Genomic DNA, 22,500 nt, shown 5'->3' with positions numbered 1-22,500 from the left:
CTTCAGCAGTGCGTACAGGTTGACTTGTGAAGAGTAACTCTCCACTGAGAAATCAGTGGCAACGGTGAGGGAGGGCCACTTGTGATATAACATGTATGTTTTCTTACGAGAGTTTGGGTTAGGTTTAGTTATAGGTTCTTTTAGTTGTCCATTGTTAATGGATATTCCTTTAACTCTGAATTTCTGTCGTTGTCAGATAAAAAAAATAACATGGCCATTACAAGAATACGTAAATTCATCGAATTTTTGCCGTAAACAGTAGACCGAAAAAGAGATGATTATAAACAGGCCGTCAAGGAGATCTTTTCATTTTCATTTGTCTTGAATTGTTAGCATGTTCCAATTGCTATTTCCATTAGGCTTGCCAGGTATTAGATGACTTAGACATGATAAGCTACATGCCATTAAGATGAATGTTTGAACCACGATACATCTAGTTTCATCTAATTTCGTTTACCTTTAAAACCGGTTAACCTTTTTGGAATTCATTTACCTTTAAGCGGTTGACCATTCAATGGATAGTGTATGGTTCACCTGACGGTATTACAGGTGTAACATCACCTTTCGAAAGGCCGCGGGGCAACATTGGAGGGGCAAAAGGGCACCACTGGTAAGGCCGACGGGGCACCTTTAGAAGGACCGAGGGGTACCTGAGAAAGAAGGGAAATGAAATTAAGAGGGACGAAGGACCACCATTGGAAAGTCCGAGAGCGTACTTTTGGAAAAGTCGAAAATACTCCATTAGATGGTCTAAAGGGTCTACTGGGGCCCCGTTCATGCCGTGTTGTATTGAAAAGGTATTTGAAAGCAATCCGCCGGCGGACGGCAATAAATAAAGCCTTAATGGATGCTGGGTCCCTCTTTGGTAAACACTTTGGTAAACACTTTTGCTGAAACCTCAGGGAAGGTTTGGAAGGTATGTAATGTGTTTAAGTGAGATTTTGATGCAGTTTTTTTTCTTGTCAAACTTTCTTAAAAGAAAATATATTCCTGTATGACGTGTTTCCTTCCGTTCAGTCGATTTTATAGGTACAAGTTTCGCAAAAAATGGGTGGTTAAAAGGCATTAAGCGTTTTTTAAAAAGGGTAATTATTTATTCAGCGAGTACAAGTGGTACGTGAAAAATTAAAAGGCATTTCTTTGCTATCAAAGTAGAAATATATATATATATATATATTCAAACTTATTTTTTGTAGCTCATATCTCAAGATACCCTATGTGTAGTGCGTAACATTAAGTGCTACTTTATTTTTATTAAACAAAAAATGTCTAAAATTAGGAGTGGTGTCACGGAAGGAGCACGGCTACAGGACGCCGGCCAGCCTAGCTATGGCCACACGCGCCCCCTGCTCCTCTGATCTTAAAATGACTCCTCTTGTCTCTCTGATGTGTATGACACCCTGTCTCCTCTTCATCCAGCTCTGAGGAACCGCCTCTTCCCGCCCCCGCAAGAGGAACCGCCTTGCCGTGGGCCCTTCCTCCTTCCTTCCTCCTTCCCTGGAACATCCCCGCAGTTGAGGTGGCCTTCCAGCGGCGGATTCTCCGGGGAGGGATGACCAAATGGTTCCTGGGTGTTCATCCTGTAGGTGGGGTCACCCCCCCCCCCTTCCTCCTGGCCCTACCCCAGGGGAGCTCACACTTGCTCACGTGTTTGCCGTGCTTGACGACCCTATACGCTGGGAAACGGGAGTCGTGGAGGGTGAGCGATACGTGTATGAGTACGCCCTGTGGCTTCCACGATTTTATTTTCGTATTATTTGCTGCCATAATATTTCGACTCAACAAGCCAACTCTTTGTAGTTAGTTATAGCTGCTCGTGTTCAAGATGAATTAAAAAGAGGGCTTTGAGGGAAACTATTACACATGGTTACTCTCCGTGGGCGGCGCGGCGGGACCCGTGACCGCCAGCTAACGGGGGCGGCGTGGGGGGGGGGGGAGTGCTTGGTGAGGGGGGGGGGGTCGGTATTCCTGTATCGTTCGCGTCTGATTCAGTTGTGTCTGATCTTCGACCGCCTTAACCCCATCACCTCGAATAATGTAGAGCTTTGGATTAAGTTGGGACGGTTCATATGTGATATTTCTGTGTCTGAAGCGTCTCTGTGATCCTACATTTCTTTTATTTTGTGTCTGTCTGTTCCTTTCGCTCCGAGTTCACGTAAGTCCCGTTCGTTATGACCATTTAGTAAAGCCTACATATATTATCTTCCCGAGATAACAGCTAATAACTAACGCAGGTTATATTTAGACGAGCCTTAATTGAAGTCCCCTGACAACGTCCAAAGGTGTTTTAATTAAATAAGCAGTGAACTAATTTCACATTGTTCCTCAGTACCTCAAATTAGCTGGTCCGTCTAGATGTACATAGCTATATGCATAAAAGAGCTTTCGTTTTATTAGAATAAAGTTCCCAAGCTTGACAATGACAATATTTATTCTTCATTACTCTATCTCATTGAAGACAAATATTTAAAAGACAGGCTCTGCCAGTCGGCGCGCTGGCAAAGGTGAACAGACTTCCACCCAACTCATTTTGGAAGCTTGTACACCTCTCTTTCTTGTCAGATTGTAAGTTGTGAAGGTCTGTTGGTCATGAATGGGAGTGCAAAATCAATTGCTTGACAATGTGCCTTATTCTGTCAGGTTTCATGCAGATTGAAGGATACCATCACGGGTCAGAGTTTCACATGGATCTTTCATGTTAGATTTACATGTTTTCTTACAAGTAGTTGAACCTTTTTATCCCTTTTCAAAAGATTTGTGTAATACTACAACCAGTGACTGAATCTGCCAGACATATCTTGTGCTCATTGTGGACCACACCATTGGTGCTCTGATAAAGGCCAACAAGCCTCCACTACATACTTGATAAGATAAAGCATAGAATGGTGTTGTAATTTCCTTACATACTGAAGAGCACTTTAAAACTTGGGAATTCATGTTACAAATTATAACATAAAACTTTATTTCAAATAAAATCCTTTTCAATTTCTCTCTCTATCTCTTGACTTCTCTCTAAACCTCTTCCTTTGCCCCCCCTTCTCTCGCTCTCTTTCTCTATATCTCTCTTTTCTCTCTCTTTTCTTTCTCTCTTTTCTCTCTCTCTTTTCTCTCTCTCTCTTTTTTCTCTCTCTCTTTTCTCTCTCTCTCTTTTCTCTCTCTCTCTTTTTTCTCTCTCTCTCTCTCTCTCTCTCTTTTCTCTCTTCTCTTCTCTTCTCTTCTCTTCTCTTCTCTTCTCTTCTCTTCTCTTCTCTTCTCTTCTCTTCTCTTCTCTTCTCTTCTCTTCTCTTCTCTTCTCTTCTCTTCTCTTCTCTTCTCTTCTCTTCTCTTCTCTCTCTTCTCTCTCTCTCCCCACCCCCCCAACCTCCCCCTCCTCTCTCTCTCTCATTCTCTCTCTCCCTCCCCCCTCACCCTCACCCCCCCCCTTCCCCCCTCCTGTTTCTCTCTCTTTCTCTCTCTGTCTTTCACTCTTTCCTGTCTATCTCTTCTCTCTTTCACTCTCTCCTGTTGCTTTCTCTTTCTCTCTCTTTCACTCTTTCATCTCTGTCTCTATTTCTCTCTTTTACTCTCTCCTGTTGCTCTCTCTTTCTCTCTCTCTTCCACTCTTTCCTCTCTCTCTCTCTCTCTCTCTCTCTCTCTCTCTCTCTCTCTCTCTCTCTCTCTCTCTCTCTCTCTCTCTCTCTCTCTCTCTCTCTCTCTCTCTCTCTCTCTCTCTCTATTTCTCTCTTTCACTCTCTCCTGACGCTCTCTCTTTCTCTCTCTCTTTCACTCTTTCCTCTCTCTCTCTCTCTATTTCTCACTTTCTCTCTTTCACTTTCTCTGGTTTCTCTCTCTCTCATTTACTCTTTCCTGTCTCTCTCTTGTTTTCTCTCTTTTATTCTTTCTTATCTCTTTCTTTCTCTCTTTCACTCTCCCCTGTCTCTCTCTCGACCTCTCCCTCCTCCTCCTCCTCCTCCTCCTCCTCCTCCTCCTCCTCCTCCTCCTCCTCCTCCTCCTCCTCCTGTCTCTCTTTTAACCTTTCTTTTTCTTATCCTTATACCAGTATATGTGTAATATGTGCATTGGGTAATCATTCTCATTTCATAGTAGACTATGGAAAGAATAATCTCATTTTGATTTTCCTTTGCAGGATGGAGTGTTTGTAGAAAATTCACCATTCCGCTGCCTCTTCCTTGTTCACTGAGGAAGAATGAGTGATGAGGAAGAGGACATTTTCACTCTCACTCCCCTCCAGAGATGCAGGTAGCAATGAGTTATGTATGCTAGAGTAAAGGAAGTGATACTTTAAAGCATAATGGTATGGTACCCTTTCAACATGTCACAGGAGTTAGATGACTTAATGGGGTGCATAGATGAAAAACTTTGTTCTTCAAATATTCTATGTTGCCCATTCTCTATATCATAAATTCTTTATGATTTGATACTGCTGTAGTAGTACACATATTATTCTTTGGCTCTGTGGTTCTCTCTTACCCTAGTGCATTAACCCTTTCCCGACGGGGCACGCGCTACGCGAAAACCCCTACGCCGGGCCATTGCAATATTGCATTTGAAACGTCACACTGGCATGACTCCCCGGCATCGGGAATTGAGCTGTGATGCATGCATGTTTTTAATGGGTAATGGTTAATTTAGGTCTGATTTTATAACCAAGCATTTCCCGCTCCTTGAAATTAGTTTGAGTAATTTGGATCTTTCCTCTTAACAGAAAAAAAGAAAGTTTTCTGGTCCCCTTGTCTTGTAGTTTTTTGGCAGAGACTTTTTAATGCTTTTGTTAACATGTTTCCTTGAGTATGAAAAATAGTAGTTTGTTTGGTAGCTTCCATTCTAGTTTTGTTTGGTAAAGAGTAATGAAGTACCTGTGTAATTTCCTTTTTTTTTATTAGATACATTTTCACAATTTTTTCTTTTGTTCTTTTTCATGTAGATCAGATTATTGGGATTAAATAGTGCAGTGAACATGATGATGATTATTACTACTACTACTACTACTATTACTATTATTATTTATTTGTTTATTCTTCTTATTATTATTACAATTATTAGTTTATTTGTGTAATTATTATTATTATTATTTTACTATAGTATTTTTTTTCTTATCATCATTCTTATTTTTATTATAGAATGTAAGCAAAATAATTTCATATCAAATATTAAAATTAATGACATATATTTTTTGTGTATGTGTGAGTGTGTAAAGAGGAGGGGGGGCAAGGGGTTACACAGTGTAAAGGAAGTATTGGGGTTTTATAGGATGACAAGAATAGTTCTCTCTCTCTTTCTCTCTCTCTCTCTCTCTCTCTCTCTCTCTCTCTCTCTCTCTCTCTCTCTCTCTCTCTCTCTCTCTCTCTCTCTCTCTCTCTCTCTCTCTCTCTCTCTCAATCTCTTCTCTTTTGCTGATGTGTTGAGCTGCTGGGAAGATATTGAATGTTGAGTTTTGAGTGACTTCATTTAAATAAGCAAAATGGGTTCAACTCACTTCCAAAACCTAGATGGCACCACTTTCTTCTAGCGGCACCCATCTACAGTCTCTAGCAAGCACTATCTCTATAGAGGGATGGCACATCGCAATGGCACTCACTGTCAAAAGCACAAGTTTCCTTCCTCTTCCCTACCTCTTCATTTTGGATGGTTATAAGTTTCATTTAAAAGTCAGAAAAATAATTTCTTTTGACACAACCAAGAGTAAAAAGCAGCTATCCTTAAGCAAATGTTTTTGGCCTCGTGCTATTTCAGTTTAGCAAAAGTCTTTATATCTTCCCTTGATGTTACACAGGAATGCTTCTTAGTAAATTTTAAGTCTCATTCCAGTCAAGATATAAGGGCTTATTACTTCAGTTCCAGTAAGCATTATCCCTGCACATGTTCCAGGAATGCAGTTCAAGATGTATCAGTAGTCTAATCTGAGTTGAGAGCACTTTATTCTTGTAACTCACTGGGTAAATAGAAAGTGAGAGAAGTGTCTCAGCTGACTCCCTGGCCCATAGGCATTACAATGCTATTGTCCAGTAGTCAGTTGTAAATGAAGGGACATTTCACACTGGTTTCCCTAAAAAAAGATAGAATTAAGAAAAGAGTGGATTATACTCAGTGGAAAAGAAAATGGGGAAAAAAATTATAAGGAACACCTGTCACTTACTTCCCTGAGGTGTACCTAGGTGGTATCATCATCAAAGGAATTCATGATATTTGAATAAGTGTCATGTTATTGAATCGATTATAATTCTTTGCCATTTTACAGTTACCATTTTGATTACTGCTTATTATATGTAGTCAATCAAGATTGCAAAGGTGATTACTTAAAAGTGTTTATTTTCCTCATCTTTTATAGTTTGCTTGTTTTTGTCTATTCTTTTTTTTTTTTTTTTTTCTTCTTCCTTTCTTTCTAATAATTATCAATTTTCTTGATACTAATTCATTTTCTTTTTATTATTCTTTTAAGGTTTTTACATACTGGAATCCTTGTTTCATACATGAAATCAATTTAGAAGTGACTTCATTTATATTTCTTAACCCATTCATGCCAGATTATGTGCTATCATGTCATGAGAATATTTCACTCCAGCAAGATGACGTCCTATCGCATCATGATGTCTCCCTCTAAAGACATGTTTTAAATAGTTACTTTGTTTATACTCATTGCACTTGCATTTCTATAGACACATTGTTATTGACTTATAAAATAAATATAAATATATAAAAAAAGGCCTCACAGCATCCCGTAAAATTGGGCAGGTGTAGGGTGCTCTGAGAAGTGTAGCATGGTTTCGCACCATGATAGATCTAGCACATGGAGGCTGCATGTGCTTGTTATCTTCACAGTGGGAGCAACATTAGGCAAATAATCGGCCCGGTACAAATGGGTTAATTCTCCTGTATGTCTGGAAGTGCTCGTGTATTACAGGAGTAATATTACCATTTACTTATGATTATTATTATTATTTGGATCAATTTTGTTTACTTTTTTTTTTTTTTTTTTTTTAATCATCAGATCTCAGTCGAACAACTCGCTCTCGGAATCGAGGACAGAGAGGAAGCCGAGCAGACTGTCCCTCTCCCAGAATACCTCTCACTATAAGAACAAAGGTAGTAGCTTCAAGGTCCCCAACAGCATATCCGTCAGCAAGAGCAAAAAGAGTGCGGTCCAGCCCAACAGCAAAGCCCCAAAGCCTGGGTCATCCAAAAGAAAAACTTCGGAGGTCAAGCTTGTCGCAGGAAGCAGCCAAATGGGCAAGAAAGTAAAGCAGGAGGGGGATATAGCTTGTCCTTTATGCCAGATGCCATGGCACATCTACGACAGCATGGACAAGTCTCACGAATTACACACAAACAAATGCCTCGACAGAGACATATCTGGCAAACCAGGTTAGGAAAGAGCAAGGTTGTATTGCATGTTGAACACATACACAGGTATGCACATGCACAAACATGTACATACACACACACACAAACATGTACACACACACACACACACATGCATGCACAAATATGTACACACACACATGCATGCACAAACATGTACACACACACACACACACGCACACGCACACAGACATGCAAACACACATATACACATACCCACATGCACAGGCACACCTACGCACATGCACGCACACACACACACACACACACACACACACACACACACACACACACACACACACACACACACACACACACACACACACACACACACACACACTCACACACTCTCTCTCTCTCTCTCTCTCTCTCTCTCTCTCTCTCTCTCTCTCTCTCTCTCTCTCTCTCTCTCTCTCTCTCTCTCTCTCTCACATACATACATGCATGTAAATAATGAATCTCCCCCATTAAATAGCTGGTGACTGCAGATCTCAAGCTTCAAAGCCTCCGATTTGTCAAAGCAGTTTGTCACATGGCTATGACTATGGCAGGGTGAGTAGTGCATTCACATATCCCCCTCTTATACAACTGGTGACTGCATATTCTTATCTTTGAAGCATTCAAATATGCAAATCATTTCATAATATTGGATTTGTGGCAATGCAAATAACACAGCAGTATAAATTACTCCATTCAAAGTATCCCTCTGTAGGGACAGAGCACAGTAATTTGTGACTTGCAAAACACTCTTTCGTGTTGATGGATGTTGATAGCAGATAAACCCACTATACACAAAACATATTTATTAGAAGATGAGACAGTGAGTGATTTGTATAAGTAATGATCCAGACCAGTGGGATACAGGTTTGCTGTTTGCCTTTTTTCATGTTAAGTTTTCTGCTTTATGTATCATTTCTTTTTTCTTTTTTTTCTTTTTTTTTCTGATCTGTGAGTGTTTATGCATGTGCATATATATGCTCACTTATGTTTATACCTACTGGACATGTGTATTTACCTTTTAGAATTTTGTTAGTTTTGCAAGAATTACTAATGTTTTTTATGTTGTCTATCACTTAATGTATGCTTTTAAAGTCTGAATTGAAAACAGCCAGGTTAAACCCTCCAAGATGGACATTTTTCATGGGTTGTAATTACTATTGTACTGTATTTTTTGTTTTGTTGAAAACTACATGCTATCTGTTCCTTTAGTTGTGAAACTAGGGCATCAAAATAAATGCTTATATGTTATATTTTATACTATAAGTCTTGAAAATGACAGAAAAAACCCAAGGCAGTACATCTTAAGATGTGACCTTTCCTGGAAGGGTTAATATAATGAAGGTGTAAGTTCATGTAGCTAGTTTTTATTGAAATGTCTCTGAAAAGTAAAGAAAGTGCCTATACTGTAGTTACAAAAATTATTTAGCTAGTTTTCTTATCTTTCCTTTTTAACTTTGATTTAGACAATAAAAATGACAAGGTACACAGTGGCATGACTAGCTGTCTATCATTAGGGGGGGTACTGAGTGCAGTGAGCTCGTACAGGTAGTGGTATGAAATGGGTATTAGGACACATTTTCAGATCAGTCAGCTGCATTACCCTGTCTCTCTTTCCTTCTGCTACCATCTCTCTCTTGCCATTCCTGTCCCCATTCCCCCAACTCTGGGGTATCCAATCTCAGGAAAATTACATCATGACCTTATCACCACTCTTACTATCATCTGTTAATGTAGTTTATTTTATCAAAGTTATTTATCTGGATTTTATGTATCTTGTTTTGTTATTTATATGATTAATTCAATTCGTAAATAGTCTCAGTGATTTATTCAATTTTTCAAAATGGGGGGCAATGCCCTGAAATGGGTGGCCTCCAGAGTTGAATCTGGGACCATGGTCCTCACGGCTAACATCAAAGAAGCAGAAAGGCTGTGCATATTTTCTTTGTTGTGTAGTGTCAGTGTAGTGTATGTGTTTACTTATGTACTTAATCTTTTCTTGCTTCTTAGCTTGCTTCTTTGCTTCTTTTTCTTTTTCTTTTTTTCTTTTTTTTTCTTTTTTTCATAAGCTTGTAATGGGATTACCAAGCTTTCCCAATGTTTGGAGAGAAAATAGATAGAATAAGGTGGAATAATGTAATGCCACATTAAGATGTTTAACCCATTGGAGCCGGTTGACGTGATAGCACGTATTGTGGTTTTCGCGTCAGACGCCCTGGACGAGCTATGAGGGGAAGCCGCGCGCTCAAGTAGAGCGAGTGGGCAACCCAGGCTCGCGGCTTGTGCGCCCGAGAATCTCAAGGCGTTAGGTTCATGCGTTCAAGAACCCCGGTATTGCGACCGCGCAAAGCCAGAACGGCCCCGGCGTGAATGGGTTAACATGCCTCCCTGACCTGGAGTCGAACCTCTGCCACCCTCAGGTATAACCAGTATTAAACCAACTAGACCACAATGTTGGTCTAGTTGGGTCATGTGGTCTAATTGGTTTATTACTGCACTCTTGGGCTTATACTTAACCCACTCACGTTGGGGCGATTCCGGCTCTGAATGGTCTCAATGCCGGGGTAATTGAACGCATAGGCCTAACGCCTCAGGATTCTCGTGCGCACTAGCCGTGAGCCTGGGCTGTCCGCTCGCTCATCCCGAGCGCCAGCCTTGACCAGATATCTCATTGCTGGCGTCTGATGCAAAAACCATGAAACGTGTCAGCACGTCATCCGTCGCGAATGGGTTAAGGGCAGCAGAAGGTCAACTTCAGGTCAGGGAGATTTGTTATACACCTTATAGTGTAATATATCTGACTAATTTAATTTTGACTAATTTTACAAAAGCTATAATCTACTTTATGTAATCATTTTCAGACTCTTTTCATAACTTTGCCTCCCAATATTATTAATGTTTGATAAATTCACTGACTTTTCCAGAATGTGAGAAGGGCATAGAGTGCAGTGCAATACTAGAGTTCCATTACTGGAATTTCTGCCACAGCAGTCTTGCAAAAGAAAGAGCGGAACAAGAGCGCATATACAGTTCGCTCTCCAGAAGCCAGATAGATGGAGGACCCAAAAACAGTAAAGAAAAAAATATCATACCCAATAGTGATTTGATGTGTCAGCAGACTTCAGCTATACATGAAGTGTCCCTAATTTCAGATGATGAAAGTGACACCAACAGTAAGCCTTCCTCTGTAAAGAGCATAAAGCTCTTCAGCTTCTCCCAAGACAGCGAGGGCAGTGGCAAGAAAACCTCCAAGGATGATAATCCGGACAAGTACAGTGATGAAGACTTCTTTGGAAATAGTGTACCTGATATTGCCATGACCCCTGAACAAGGGCTTGCTGAATGGGATAAAGAAACAATTATCTTCAGTAGAAATAATTCCCCACATAAATGCACAAATTTTGGGGAGGAAAGATTGAGTTTAGAATCAAACCAAGCTACATATGTTGAGGTCTCCAGAACAGATACAGTAGAGAATTCAGAAACTACATTCAGCATGTCGAGCACACCCTCTGAGTCATTACTACAACCTATGCCAAGCATAAATGATGTGGAAGAGAGAGGTGAAGGGCACAACTTTTTGGGAAATGACAAACTAGCAATGCCTATAATTCTAAACTCTCCAGAAGATTCGAGACAAAAAGATATCAGACTCTCCACAGGAGATGATGTGGCTCTGCAAGAGCCAGTAATACCTGGAACTTCTAAGAGTCCAGAAGACTTGAAACTGGATGAGGAAAGATCTAAAACATGCATAGAAAACAATAAAGGTGATGTTTCAGTTGATTTGGAAATTGACAGTGACGAGAATGACATATTCAGTAATTTGGTTGAACAAGCCATGGAAAAATATCTTGGTGATTCTGAAAAAGTAGAAAAAACTCAAGAGAAAAGACTGAAGCCTGAATCTGAAGCAGCTTCTGAGAAGAAGAAAGGTGTTAGATGTAGAAATCAAGGTTCATGTAAGCCTTGCATACACCTTCACTTCCACTTGCAAGGTTCTCAGAAGTCACCAAAAAAGGGTAAGGACATGTCTCTATAGTTCATGGGTTTTGCACGTAATTAGCTTCTATATATTTTATATAGTCAGGTATCTAGGATAGTGCAATGGATAGCGTGCCGGCCTCACGTTCCCGTGGTCGGCAGATCGAGCCCCGACCAGGCTTGTGAGTTTCCACTGTCGCCTGGTGGTCAGCACAGTGGGTTTGAACCAATCTCGGATCGAGTCAACACGGGTTGGCACATTCTCTCACAAGTCAGCATACGCTGATACAGGCGGGCTCGCCTCAGTGCGCATAAGCCCGGCGAAGCATCTGCTTCACAAATCCAGCTTATCCTTACCACCTAGATGAACAGTAGATTCTAGAGTGACCATTGAAATAGCTTAGTAATATGATTCTATTTATATATATCATTACCATATTTGTAAGCTTATAAGTTGCAGGGCCGGTTTTAGGTCCAGGGTTAAAGTTCTAGTGGTGAATGTCATGTCTGGCATTCTTTTTTAAGAAAAGACTTACTGATAGAAAAAAAGGTTATGAATATTGTACCAAAGCTGATGCAGGTGCCTTGAGTTTGTTGACTCTGTTTTTCCTCTTTTCGTTTCTATTCTTTATCTTGATGTATGAGAACTTCATTATGTTATTTGTATTTGATGTTGATTGTGCCAAAAAAGATTTAGCATATTTTTTGTAGCAAGTGCTGGCCATAATGTCCTTGTCAGATGAACAGCATCCTCAATATGGAGCAGAAATGTCATTCCTTTGGTTAAGGTCATTATCTCCCTTTATATATTTAGTTATGTAACTGTTTTTATTTATTTGAATATATGGCCCAAAGTATTCAAGGTGAGGAATTTCCTATGTGTTATCTATATGATAATGTTATCTATGTTATCTTTCCTATCAGTAGATTATTTTTTTTAGAAGTTGTAATTGTCATTTTAGCAGGCATATCTAGTTTCATGATGTCTTTCTCCATTTTTTCTGCAGAGAATTCTTGCTTTTATCTGTGCAACATTTCTATAGTTTTCTAAGTGAACATGTCAAGTATTTTTTAGTTGAAGATTTTTCTTTTTTCTTTTCTTTTCTTTTCTTTTCTTTTCTTCTTTTTTTTCTTTGATTTTTTCTTTCTTTCTTTGTAGGTGGTCAGACCAGCATCCTCAATTTCTTCCAAGCCAAAGGCAGCAACAAGAGCCCCGAGGCAGAGCCAGAGAATAAATGTTCCTTGTGTTGCAAATGTGGTAAGACCATTGTTGGTTTGAGTTCTGTGATAAGTAAGGTAAATTTTGAAGAATACGGAGACAGCAATTTATTCATTTCTTCTGACTCTGTCTTATGATGGATACTCAGAGTAGAATAATCTCTCCCTTTTGCGATTCCTCACTCTCCTACAGAATGGTTTTAAGTTGGATTTGTCCAAAGTAATACTGTGTATATGATATAAATTATAAACTTAATTGTATGAAATTCTAGATATAAACTCAAGAAATTATTTAGATACATTTTCCAACTTAACAGCTAAAAATTGTGGTCAGCTTTGACATTTTTCATTCTCATACTTTATCTACTTCAGTTCCTTCTCCATATGTCTATCCCTTGCACAGCATGTAAAGAAAGTCCAGAGAAACTTGGTGGCAAAGGTGCTGCCAGCAGCTGGAAGGATCTGATGTCCAGGATGCAGAGAAACAGTGAAAAGTCTGACTCAACAAATAGTTCTTCCTCAACACAGGTTAGATACTTTCTATTGCTGTGCAGTTATTATTGTTGCCATTTTCCAACTTTGGTAATAGCATTAGGATGTGTCAATCTGAAACAAAGCAGAACATTAATTTGTTTGTTTGTTTGTTTGTTAAGAGCTGTAAAGGATTGAAGATGAATAGGTTGTTACAAAAAAGCAAAAGGTACAGCAGGGAAGCAGTTATACCAAAGACTATTTCAGTTTATTGCTTTGACTGGGTGAATCCTGAAGAAGCAACAAAGCAAAAAGGCCTTTGGTATAATTGTGTGTTCCCTTTCTCTTTTCTTTTTGTTTTCTGCACACATATATCCTTATCTTTATTTGTAGTAGTGTTTGAAGTTAAGGGAATACTGTTTATATCATGGGTGCTGGGTGATGTGATATCACTCTATGCAAATAATTCACTCCCATCAGATGAAGTCCTATCATATCATGATGGAAGCCCCAGCGTGAACGGGTGAAAGGACACTTACACTTTTAGTTTATTTATGTGTTTTGCCACACTGACTCACCTAGAAAGGCTACTGAGTTGATTGTCCCTCTGATGAATGTGGGTACTAATATGTGGCTCACGACCTTCATTACACTCAATACTAATATTTCAGTGACCTGCACATTGTGGTCTGTAATGTTTCACACATAATTTGTACTCATGCTTTTGTGACCTATAGTAAATAGTGCATGAAAGTATCATAAGGGAGATGCTCTAAAAATGTTTCAGAAACTTTGGTAACCCTCTTAAGATGGCCTGGAAATTCTTCACTATTCAGTATTTCACAGAAATGTCGCTCAAGGTTTTGATTTTCTTAAATTGCTTGATTCAGCAGCTGCAAGAGGACAAGCCAGACTATCAGCAAAGAAAGTGTCCATTCTACAAGTACATTCAAGGTATGGTAAAGCTAAACTTGATGTTTTATGCAGAAATACTGTTAAAAGAGAAAACTAATATTATTATTTCGTTTGACATCTTGGAGGAAATATCGATCTTTGCAATGATATATGCTATTGATATAGAGCCATTTCATCATACGGAGTGAAAGTGATAGATTCATAAATTAAACCTGTTGTATGTGTATTTCATCTCTATATATTGTGCATTAACCAAAACCCTGGTAGGTCGTCCCGTGCTATTGGTTATTTACTCGGTTGCACACTGCTAGTTCTGTGATTTCAGTTGATTTCTCTCCATGGTCTTTATACACAGAAAGATTCAAATGACATATAAGGGAAGTTTTTATAAGGTAACTAATTTATTTCAATTACAATTTTCTCCAGATACAGATGTTGTTGTGGACGCATTTTGCTATGGTGTCTTGGATGGAGTGAAGGCCTACTTCCTCACACACTTCCATTATGACCATTACAGAGGCCTCACCAAGAAATTCAATCAACCGATTTACTGCAGTGAAATAACAGGTTGGATACTACTTTTTTATTATAGCAATACAAAAATTTAAGGTATTTCATTTTCTTTTAGCTTTTAGCCAGTCTTGATTAACCCATTCACGCCGGGGCGGAATTTCGCCTACTCCCGATAACGCCGGGAAGATTTCAAGCGCGCAACCGTTCGTGCCGGGGTGTTTTCCCGCTGCGCGCGGTCGCTCTGACGCTCGCAGAGCGTTTTTCACCCACCCTATCCTTATGGTTTGCGTGATTGCGTCTAAAGTGTAATCATGTGTAGAAAGTAGTGCTATGTTCAGAGGATGTATATCAGTCGAAAAAGATGTTATAGCACTGTTTTTTTAGTGTTATTCTATTGAACTTTTTCCATATTCTTTACTCCTATGTTGTAATACCAATGGGAAGTGGAAGCATTCTTCTAGTGAGGTAACAAACATAGTTTTTTTTTTCAATTTTTTTTTTCTTCCTAAAAGAAAAGAAAGAGAATATGAACAACCATACATGTGCATACAAGTGAATGCAAGTAACAACAATGTTTTTTCAAGTGTCATTTTCTTTTAGTGGGGCAACAAAAAGATGTTTTATAATTTTTTTTTTTTTTTTTTTTATTCCTCGGCCAATTACTATTGATTTTACGATAGTCTTTCGACTCAGATCATCATATTCAACGAATCAGAAACAGAAATCACCATGCCGTAATCAAGATTGCGTATTACGTTATATCCCATTTTCTACTATTTAGAAGGATAAACTAAAGTAGCTAAGACAAATCAAGTATGAAAATCGAATTGTACTAAGAATAATCTATCATTCTAATGCGGACGTTTCAGCACGTCGCTACTGGCCTCCCGGCGCGCGGGCCGAAAATGTAGCACGTGCCAGGACGTCACCCGGGTCCGGGGCTTTTTTCGACCACGTGTCAGCACGTCAACCGGCGCGAATGGGTTAAAGGAACTTTTGATGGTGTATGTGCATCAACTTTTTTGAATGCAGAAATGCAATAAACAATCACTTGTATCTGCTCTTCAATTTACACAAAAAATTGTTCGTAATTTTGGAATATACAGTTTAAAATAAAATTACAGGATTTTAAATGATATAACTTTCTGGCTTTTTGTTGAGTATTGATAGATAGTTTACGCATGTTTTCTCTTAAAGTTCACTTGTCCGTTAGTGGTTAACCAGATAACTACTACAAATTTCATGCGTTGCAGTACATGTAGTTTGTAGGTCTAGGGATTTCAAGTCTTATATCAAAATTCCAACACATTTATACAATGTCTTAACACTTCATCAACAGGCAATTATACAGAGTCAGATCCCTTATGTACTGCATTTTTTCTTTTGTTGAAATAATGAGCTATTTATTCCTTCAGTGATGATGACCTATTATGCAATGCTAATTAGTATAACTTTGCTAATATATCATATGTATACTGTTCTTAGTAGAAAATGCACATCGTAACCCAATGCAAAGGATAGGTTTAGTCAACTGGTCCTCTGTGTGGACACTAGTACCACCTCGGTGGCCCCCCCCCCAGTTCAGTTCAGTTCAGAGAGATTTGTGAAGATGTCCCTTCGCCCGGGCTATATGCACGAGGCAGCCCGGCAATGTGGCCCCCCACATTGGTTTTATTTTAGAGAAAGGGAGCTTCACATGATGTATAGTGAAGTTTTGCCTTCTCTTTCATTCATTTGTTATAATGCTAGAGTTATTTTTGTGTTTACCATTTTTAATATCTTATGAGACTTATATCTGCCATCTGAGAGTGTTTAGCAATGTTGTAATACACTAAAGTAGTGCTATAGGGTCTACATCAGCTTTATGAGAGGACAAAATCAACTTTATTTTTTTTATATTATTGTACATTCATGATTAATATGAAGTAGAGCGTTATATCATTTTTGTAGAATTATTTGTGTTAGATGTTCCATGTATACATTCTGCACATCACTTATTAACCCATTAGCAGCAGGTGGCATGATTTGCTGCCAAGGCAGAGGCAGTCATAGACGCAGATGGCACCGTGCCAGACAATGTAAACCCACCATCCTACTGCATACACCTTTTTTTAATACCGCGACCAATGGGTTAAGATTAAAAATGGAATCTGGTTTCAGGACGACTTGTCAACTTAAGACTAGGTGTCCCTCTGCAATATCTGCATTTTCTTCCTATGGAAGAACCCCGTGTTGTGTGTGGCTTGGAAGTCACTCTTCTGGAAGCCAACCAGTAAGTCATTTTTACTTCCGAAATTTCAGTCTCGCTCTGAGATAATATTCCTAGTCATATAATGGGATCTGCCAAAATATAGATTATATCAGTTTTCAGGATTTTTATCACCAGAGATTTACATTATATCAAGTTTGTATGCTTCTGTTTTTTTTTATTATTATTATTATTATTATTATTATTATTATTATTACTACTACTACCCATTCACGCCGGGGCGATTCCAATTTTTAATGGTGGTAATGCTCGGATTTTCGAACACATAAGCCTAACTCCTCGAGATTCTCAGGCGCACAAGCTGCGAGCCTGGGCTGCCCGCTTGCTCACCCCGAGCGCCGGCCTTGCCTAGATATCTCGTCACCGGCGTCTGACGCAAAAACCACGAGACATGTCAGCACATCATCCAGCGCGAATGGGTTAACACTCAGAATGAAGGGCATTTTACTCTTCAACCCTAGATGTTATTGCTATAATCAAACAACCTGCAGTTAGAAAAACAGTGATTTGTCATTAGAACTTTGATAGGATTTTAATTGGAAAAGTGTTGACTAAGAATTTCAGTTTCATTTGCATTGTTTCAGAATCAAGGATTTTAGATATTTTTGACATAAGATTCATTTGCCTGTTTACAAAGATTTTTTTTTTTTTCTCTCTCTCTCTCTCTCTTTTCTTTTTTCTTTTTTGTTAATAAATTCCTTTTTGTTGCAGCTGTCCAGGAGCTGTGATGTTTCTGTTTAAATTACGAACAGGAGCAACAGTACTTCATGTCGGAGATTTTCGAGCTCATCCAAAAATGGAATCCTACCCAGCATTGTGGAACTGCTCCATTGACACGCTGTATCTAGATACCACGTATGTTTAGCAGATTGATAATTTGGATGCATTTATTTAATCAACATTTTGATATTGGAATATGCTATTTAGTACTAATGATTACATATATTATTTTATCAGAATTGTTTCTAGACAAATAATTGCCATTATAGGTCTTTACCAAAAAATAAAATGAATGAAAGAGAAAATGGAATCCTTCCTTGACTATATAGAGGACTCTTAAAATAAACAGGAGGGTGATCAAGGAAAATTCCATCATTGTTGAAAGATCACAACCCTGCAGCATCCTTCGGCAAGCGATGCAGAAAGCAAGGCTTCCCCAAGGGTCTAAGTAGAGACAAAGACACATCTTGGCACAGCAAGAGCTTGACTCAGGTTATCATGACTTCCTATAATCACTGGAAAGATCACTGTAGTACTGCAGCTTGGGTTTTAGTTTGGTTCTGTGAACACCACATTGGTTTGAGTTAACAGTATGGCTTCCGATACACACACACACACACACACACACTCACTCACTCACTCACTCACTCACTCACCCACACACACACACACACACACACACACACACACACACACACACACTCACTCACTCACTCACTCACTCACTCACTCACTCACTCACACTCACTCACACTCACTCACTCACTCACTCACTCACTCACTCACTCACTCACTCACTCACTCACTCACACACACACACACACACACACACACACACACACACACACACACACACACACACACACACTCACTCACTCACACACATACACACACACTCACTCACTCACTCACTCACTCACTCACTCACTCACTCACCCACCCACCCACTCACTCACACACACACACACACACTCACTCACTCACTCACTCACTCACTCACTCACTCACACACACACACACACACACACACACACACACACACACACACACACACACACACACACACACACACACACACACACACACACACACACACACACACACACACACACACACACACACACACTCACACACATACACACACACAAACTCACTCTTACACACTCTTACACACACTCTTACACACACACTCACACACTCTTACACACGCACTCTCACACACTCACTCACTCACTCACTCACACAAATGATTCTACTTGACTTCTTTTTAGAGTGTAAGATAGAGGTTTGTTTTGTTCTCCAAATCCATGAGTGAAATAAGGCTGCCCTCAAGTCTTGAATCAACTTCTTTGGAAAGACAAACAATCTCAAGCACACCCATTTCCTGAAAGCAAGCTTCCTTCATTTGACAGAAAATGGATGCAGGCAAAGTTGCTGCTGCTGCTTCTCATTTCTTCATATCCTAATATTAGATATTATTATGTTTATGTTTAGGTACTGCAATGCAGTGTATGACTTTCCAAGGCAAGAAGACGTTATAGAGAAGTGTGTGTCTGTTGCTACAAGCCACGTTGCTGACAATGCTAAGACACTCATCGTTGTTGGATCATACTCAATCGGTAATGTATATTTTGATTTTATATGTGTATACTTATTTGTAAAGTATATGAAATATCTTTATGGTGTTATGATGGGTTCTTATTTACTTTCAAGAAATCTAAAGCATAATTTGTGGCTTCTCTAAGACTGTGAAATCTTCTAAAGGAATTCACTCACAGTTAGTAATCCCTATTCCTTTTAAAAAAAAAAATCCTTTCAGATTTTTCTCAGGTTAACTTAAATTACCACCTTAATTTAAACTCAACCAGCTGAAAACCAATTTCATTCATTAACCCTCTCTGGACGGGTGGTACAGTACTGTACCGCTCATTCAAAAGCCCAGTGGCCGGGCGGCACAGTATTGTGCCTGCCATTTAATTGATTTAGGCCTAAGCGTTCGAAAGCCCCAGTATTGTGACATTCAAGGCTAGAATGCCCCCGTCGTGAGTGGGTTAAAATTACATGATATATTTATTGGGATTCCATTAACCCCTTCACTACGGGCAGTAGAAAACGCCCCTCACACCGTATCTGAGCTGCCGGTGCGCGCCAAATTTTAAACGTCGCTACTGAATATGACAAGTTTTAAACCAAAACCTCTACATAATCATCATGTGTTATATATCAAAATATGCATAGTTAACCTCTTCCCCCATATGCATGTGACATGTTATTTACATGGGTTGGGAGGAAGATGGAAAGAATGACCTTGGTGAGAGGCCTCACTCAGATGACTAAAGAAAACAGTTGGAGTAGTATGGTAAACTAATCATAATAAGTTTTATATTTTTACATAATGTTCCATAAATGAATAATAAAATGATTGCTAGCAGGGCCCATCAATGCCTCCCCTGGTATAAGCGAATCCCATCTTATGTAATAATAATGAAAGTCAAGTAATATATCGTATCATATCTGACCTCTATTCTGAAAGATCTCGTACAGTATCCGGATGAAAGAAAACTCAATTCCACCAGAACTCAGCCATGACGCAGTATGCGCGTCCTCAGGTTTGATGAGAGCACTGCGAGGATGCAGTATACGCATCCTCGTGTTGAAGGGGTTAACCCATTCGTACCAGTTGATGTCCTATCACATGGTCGGAAAATATCCCAGACCTGGGTGATGTCTTGAGACATGGTTTTAACTTTAGAACTGCTTGTGAGCTAGACTGTCAGAACTGGTCATAGATATTAGAATATTTGCTTTTCAGATTTCTTCTCAATATCTTTCCCTTATTTTTGAACTCTTGTAATTTTCTAGGCAAAGAGAGAGTGTTCAAAGCCATAGCTTCTGCTCTCGACTGCAAAATATGGGCCAGTAGTGACAAACAGAGGACTCTCCGGTGCATTCAGGACAAAGAAATTTGTTCACGTCTGACTTCAGAGAAGCTGTGCGCCAGGGTCCATGTCCTGGCCATGAGTGATCTGCAGCCCAGAGTAAGAAATGCCCTTTCACAGTTCATGGACAATCATTGTTTGTTTGTTTTTGTGTGTATTTTTGTCAGTCAGTCGTTTTTTTTTCTCTCTCTCATTCATGTTTCTCTCTTTATCTTTCACTAAATTTACAAATTTACTGATTTTTAACATTGTATTGACTGACTCCTTGCAGAAGCCTTTGGGTTTCTAATACTTGTCTGTTCCAAAGGCTTGCTTATTAGTTGTAAGTAATGATAATACTATAATGATGATGATGATGAGAGTAATAGTTGTATGAGTTATACAGTAATGATAATAATTATATGATAATACTAACTAATTCTATCTTTATATTAATAATGAAGGCTAGTAAAATTACAGGCTTCAACTTTACAAGGCTTCCAAGAAATAGGCCACCAAAAATCAGGCACCAATCCACTCTCCACAATTGCCAAGAGTTTGTGTTGATTTGTATAAGGTTTCAAAGACAAATATCTTAACAATGAATCAGTACTGCAACCATGAACAGTACCCATTCAAATTGGATCTCTCGTGAGAATTTGTCTCTTATTTTTTCAGTTATTTGCCTCTGAAATATGGGCTCTTTTTGTAAACAGATGTCAGTTTGAGTATATGTGGAACAACCTAATTGTTAACCCTATGACAATGGTGCGTCACACTTGTGTGACACAGCCAAACTCCCGATGCCAGGGCGTCATGCCACCGTGACGATTACAATGCAATATTGCTGTCGCCCGGCATAGGGGTCTTCGCATAGCAAGTGCCCCGTCGGGAAAGGGTTAATGATATTGCTACCCTTATTGTTATTTTTTGCATTGTAAGTTATGATCATAAAAATCATTTCATCATAATTGTAATGAATAATTATGACCATGTTTCTGGAAGTCAGAGTATCTTCTTGATATTAATCTGACCATTTTATTAACCCACTCACTCCGGGGCGATTACGGTTTTGCATGGTCGCAATGCCGGGGTTTTCGCTCTTTTGGGCGCACAAGTCACGAGCCTGGGCTGCCCGCTCGCTCACCCGAGCGCCTACCTTGCCCAAATATCTCATCACTGGTGTCTGACGCAAAAACCACGAAACTTGTCAGCACGTTATCTGGCGCGAATGGGTTAATATTGTCATTTTGAATGACGTTGATAATATAAATTTATCTGGATAATTTATTTTCACTAAATAACAGGCAACCTGCTTAGGTTTATGTCTTAATTCATGGTTCTGGCTTTTCTTACTTTTTCTTTTCTTTTCTTTATTTATGTGCTTATAAGATATTGTCTTATATTTTTGCTTTTGCTATAGACATTGTTAACCTTAATTTTTTATTAGCAGAAGCTGTAGTTGTAGTATTATTATTATCATCATTATCAATTTAATCATTATTATTAACCCATTAGCAGCGGATGGCATGATTTGATGCAAAGGCAGAGGGTCGGACGAGAGACGCGTTGGCACCATGCAAGGACATGTAAAATCCTACTCTACAGCAAGACCTTTTTTTAATACCGCGACCAATGGGTTAAAGCACAATCCTGGAAATTGGTGCCTGATCCCAAAAGTAGGATGTCTGGAACAAGAGAAACATACATTCTAATTCAAATACATTCTCCTTGCAGAAGCTGATGGCATACGTGGAGACCCTAAAACCAAGGTACTCAGTGGTGGTGTCGATTCGGCCAACTGGCTGGGAGCACTCCAGCGAACAGGGACAAGGACTGGAGAATCTCACCTCAAAGCAATGTGGCAACGTCTATATGTATGGTGAGTTGCTATAGGGAGGTACAGTGGCTAGGGAGAGAGATTGCTTGTTATTTACAGTCTTTTGAGGGGGAGGCATTAGGTGTGGTTCAGTTTTATTGACTTGTTTTGATAATGTATTTTATCCATTAACCCACTCACGACGGGGGCATTCCAGCCTTGCATGTCACAATGCCGGGGCTTTCGAACGCTTAGGCCTAAATCAATTAAATGACTGGCACCATATGGTGCCACCCGGCAACCGGGCCCTTGAATGA

General features: G+C 39.4%; 1 protein-coding gene across 7 annotated transcripts in view; it reads left to right on the top strand.

Moving 5' to 3' along the window:
• The first annotated feature begins 1,676 nt into the window (after positions 1–1,676).
• Positions 1,677–22,500, top strand: part of LOC122253933 (uncharacterized) — a 22,115-nt gene continuing 1,291 nt past the window's right edge. The window contains exons 1-14 of one of the 7 annotated variants that reach the window (XM_043017369.2): positions 2,035–2,155; positions 2,478–2,565; positions 4,127–4,239; positions 6,989–7,362; positions 10,281–11,378; positions 12,500–12,598; positions 12,962–13,086; positions 13,920–13,983; positions 14,371–14,511; positions 16,618–16,729; positions 17,438–17,581; positions 18,941–19,065; positions 20,309–20,484; positions 22,102–22,246. In XM_043017369.2, coding sequence (XP_042873303.2) covers positions 4,187–4,239; positions 6,989–7,362; positions 10,281–11,378; positions 12,500–12,598; positions 12,962–13,086; positions 13,920–13,983; positions 14,371–14,511; positions 16,618–16,729; positions 17,438–17,581; positions 18,941–19,065; positions 20,309–20,484; positions 22,102–22,246 — 2,656 coding nt within the window. In that variant the 5' untranslated portion in view covers positions 2,035–2,155; positions 2,478–2,565; positions 4,127–4,186. Of the gene's footprint in view, positions 1,700–1,861; positions 2,156–2,477; positions 2,566–4,126; positions 4,240–6,988; positions 7,363–10,280; positions 11,379–12,499; positions 12,599–12,961; positions 13,087–13,919; positions 13,984–14,370; positions 14,512–16,617; positions 16,730–17,437; positions 17,582–18,940; positions 19,066–20,308; positions 20,485–22,101; positions 22,247–22,500 lie in introns of those variants that run through there. The other 6 variants (XM_086542302.1, XM_086542303.1, XM_043017373.2 and 3 more) reach the window with 6 other exon arrangements.

The sequence above is a fragment of the Penaeus japonicus genome, unplaced genomic scaffold (genome assembly GCF_977035675.1).
Source record: "Penaeus japonicus unplaced genomic scaffold, GWHDUDI00000001_assembly GWHDUDI00000012, whole genome shotgun sequence".
NCBI classification, from domain to species: Eukaryota; Metazoa; Arthropoda; class Malacostraca; order Decapoda; family Penaeidae; genus Penaeus; species Penaeus japonicus.
Note: the sequence above shows the minus strand (reverse complement) of the source record. Positions and strands in the feature narration are given on the sequence as shown.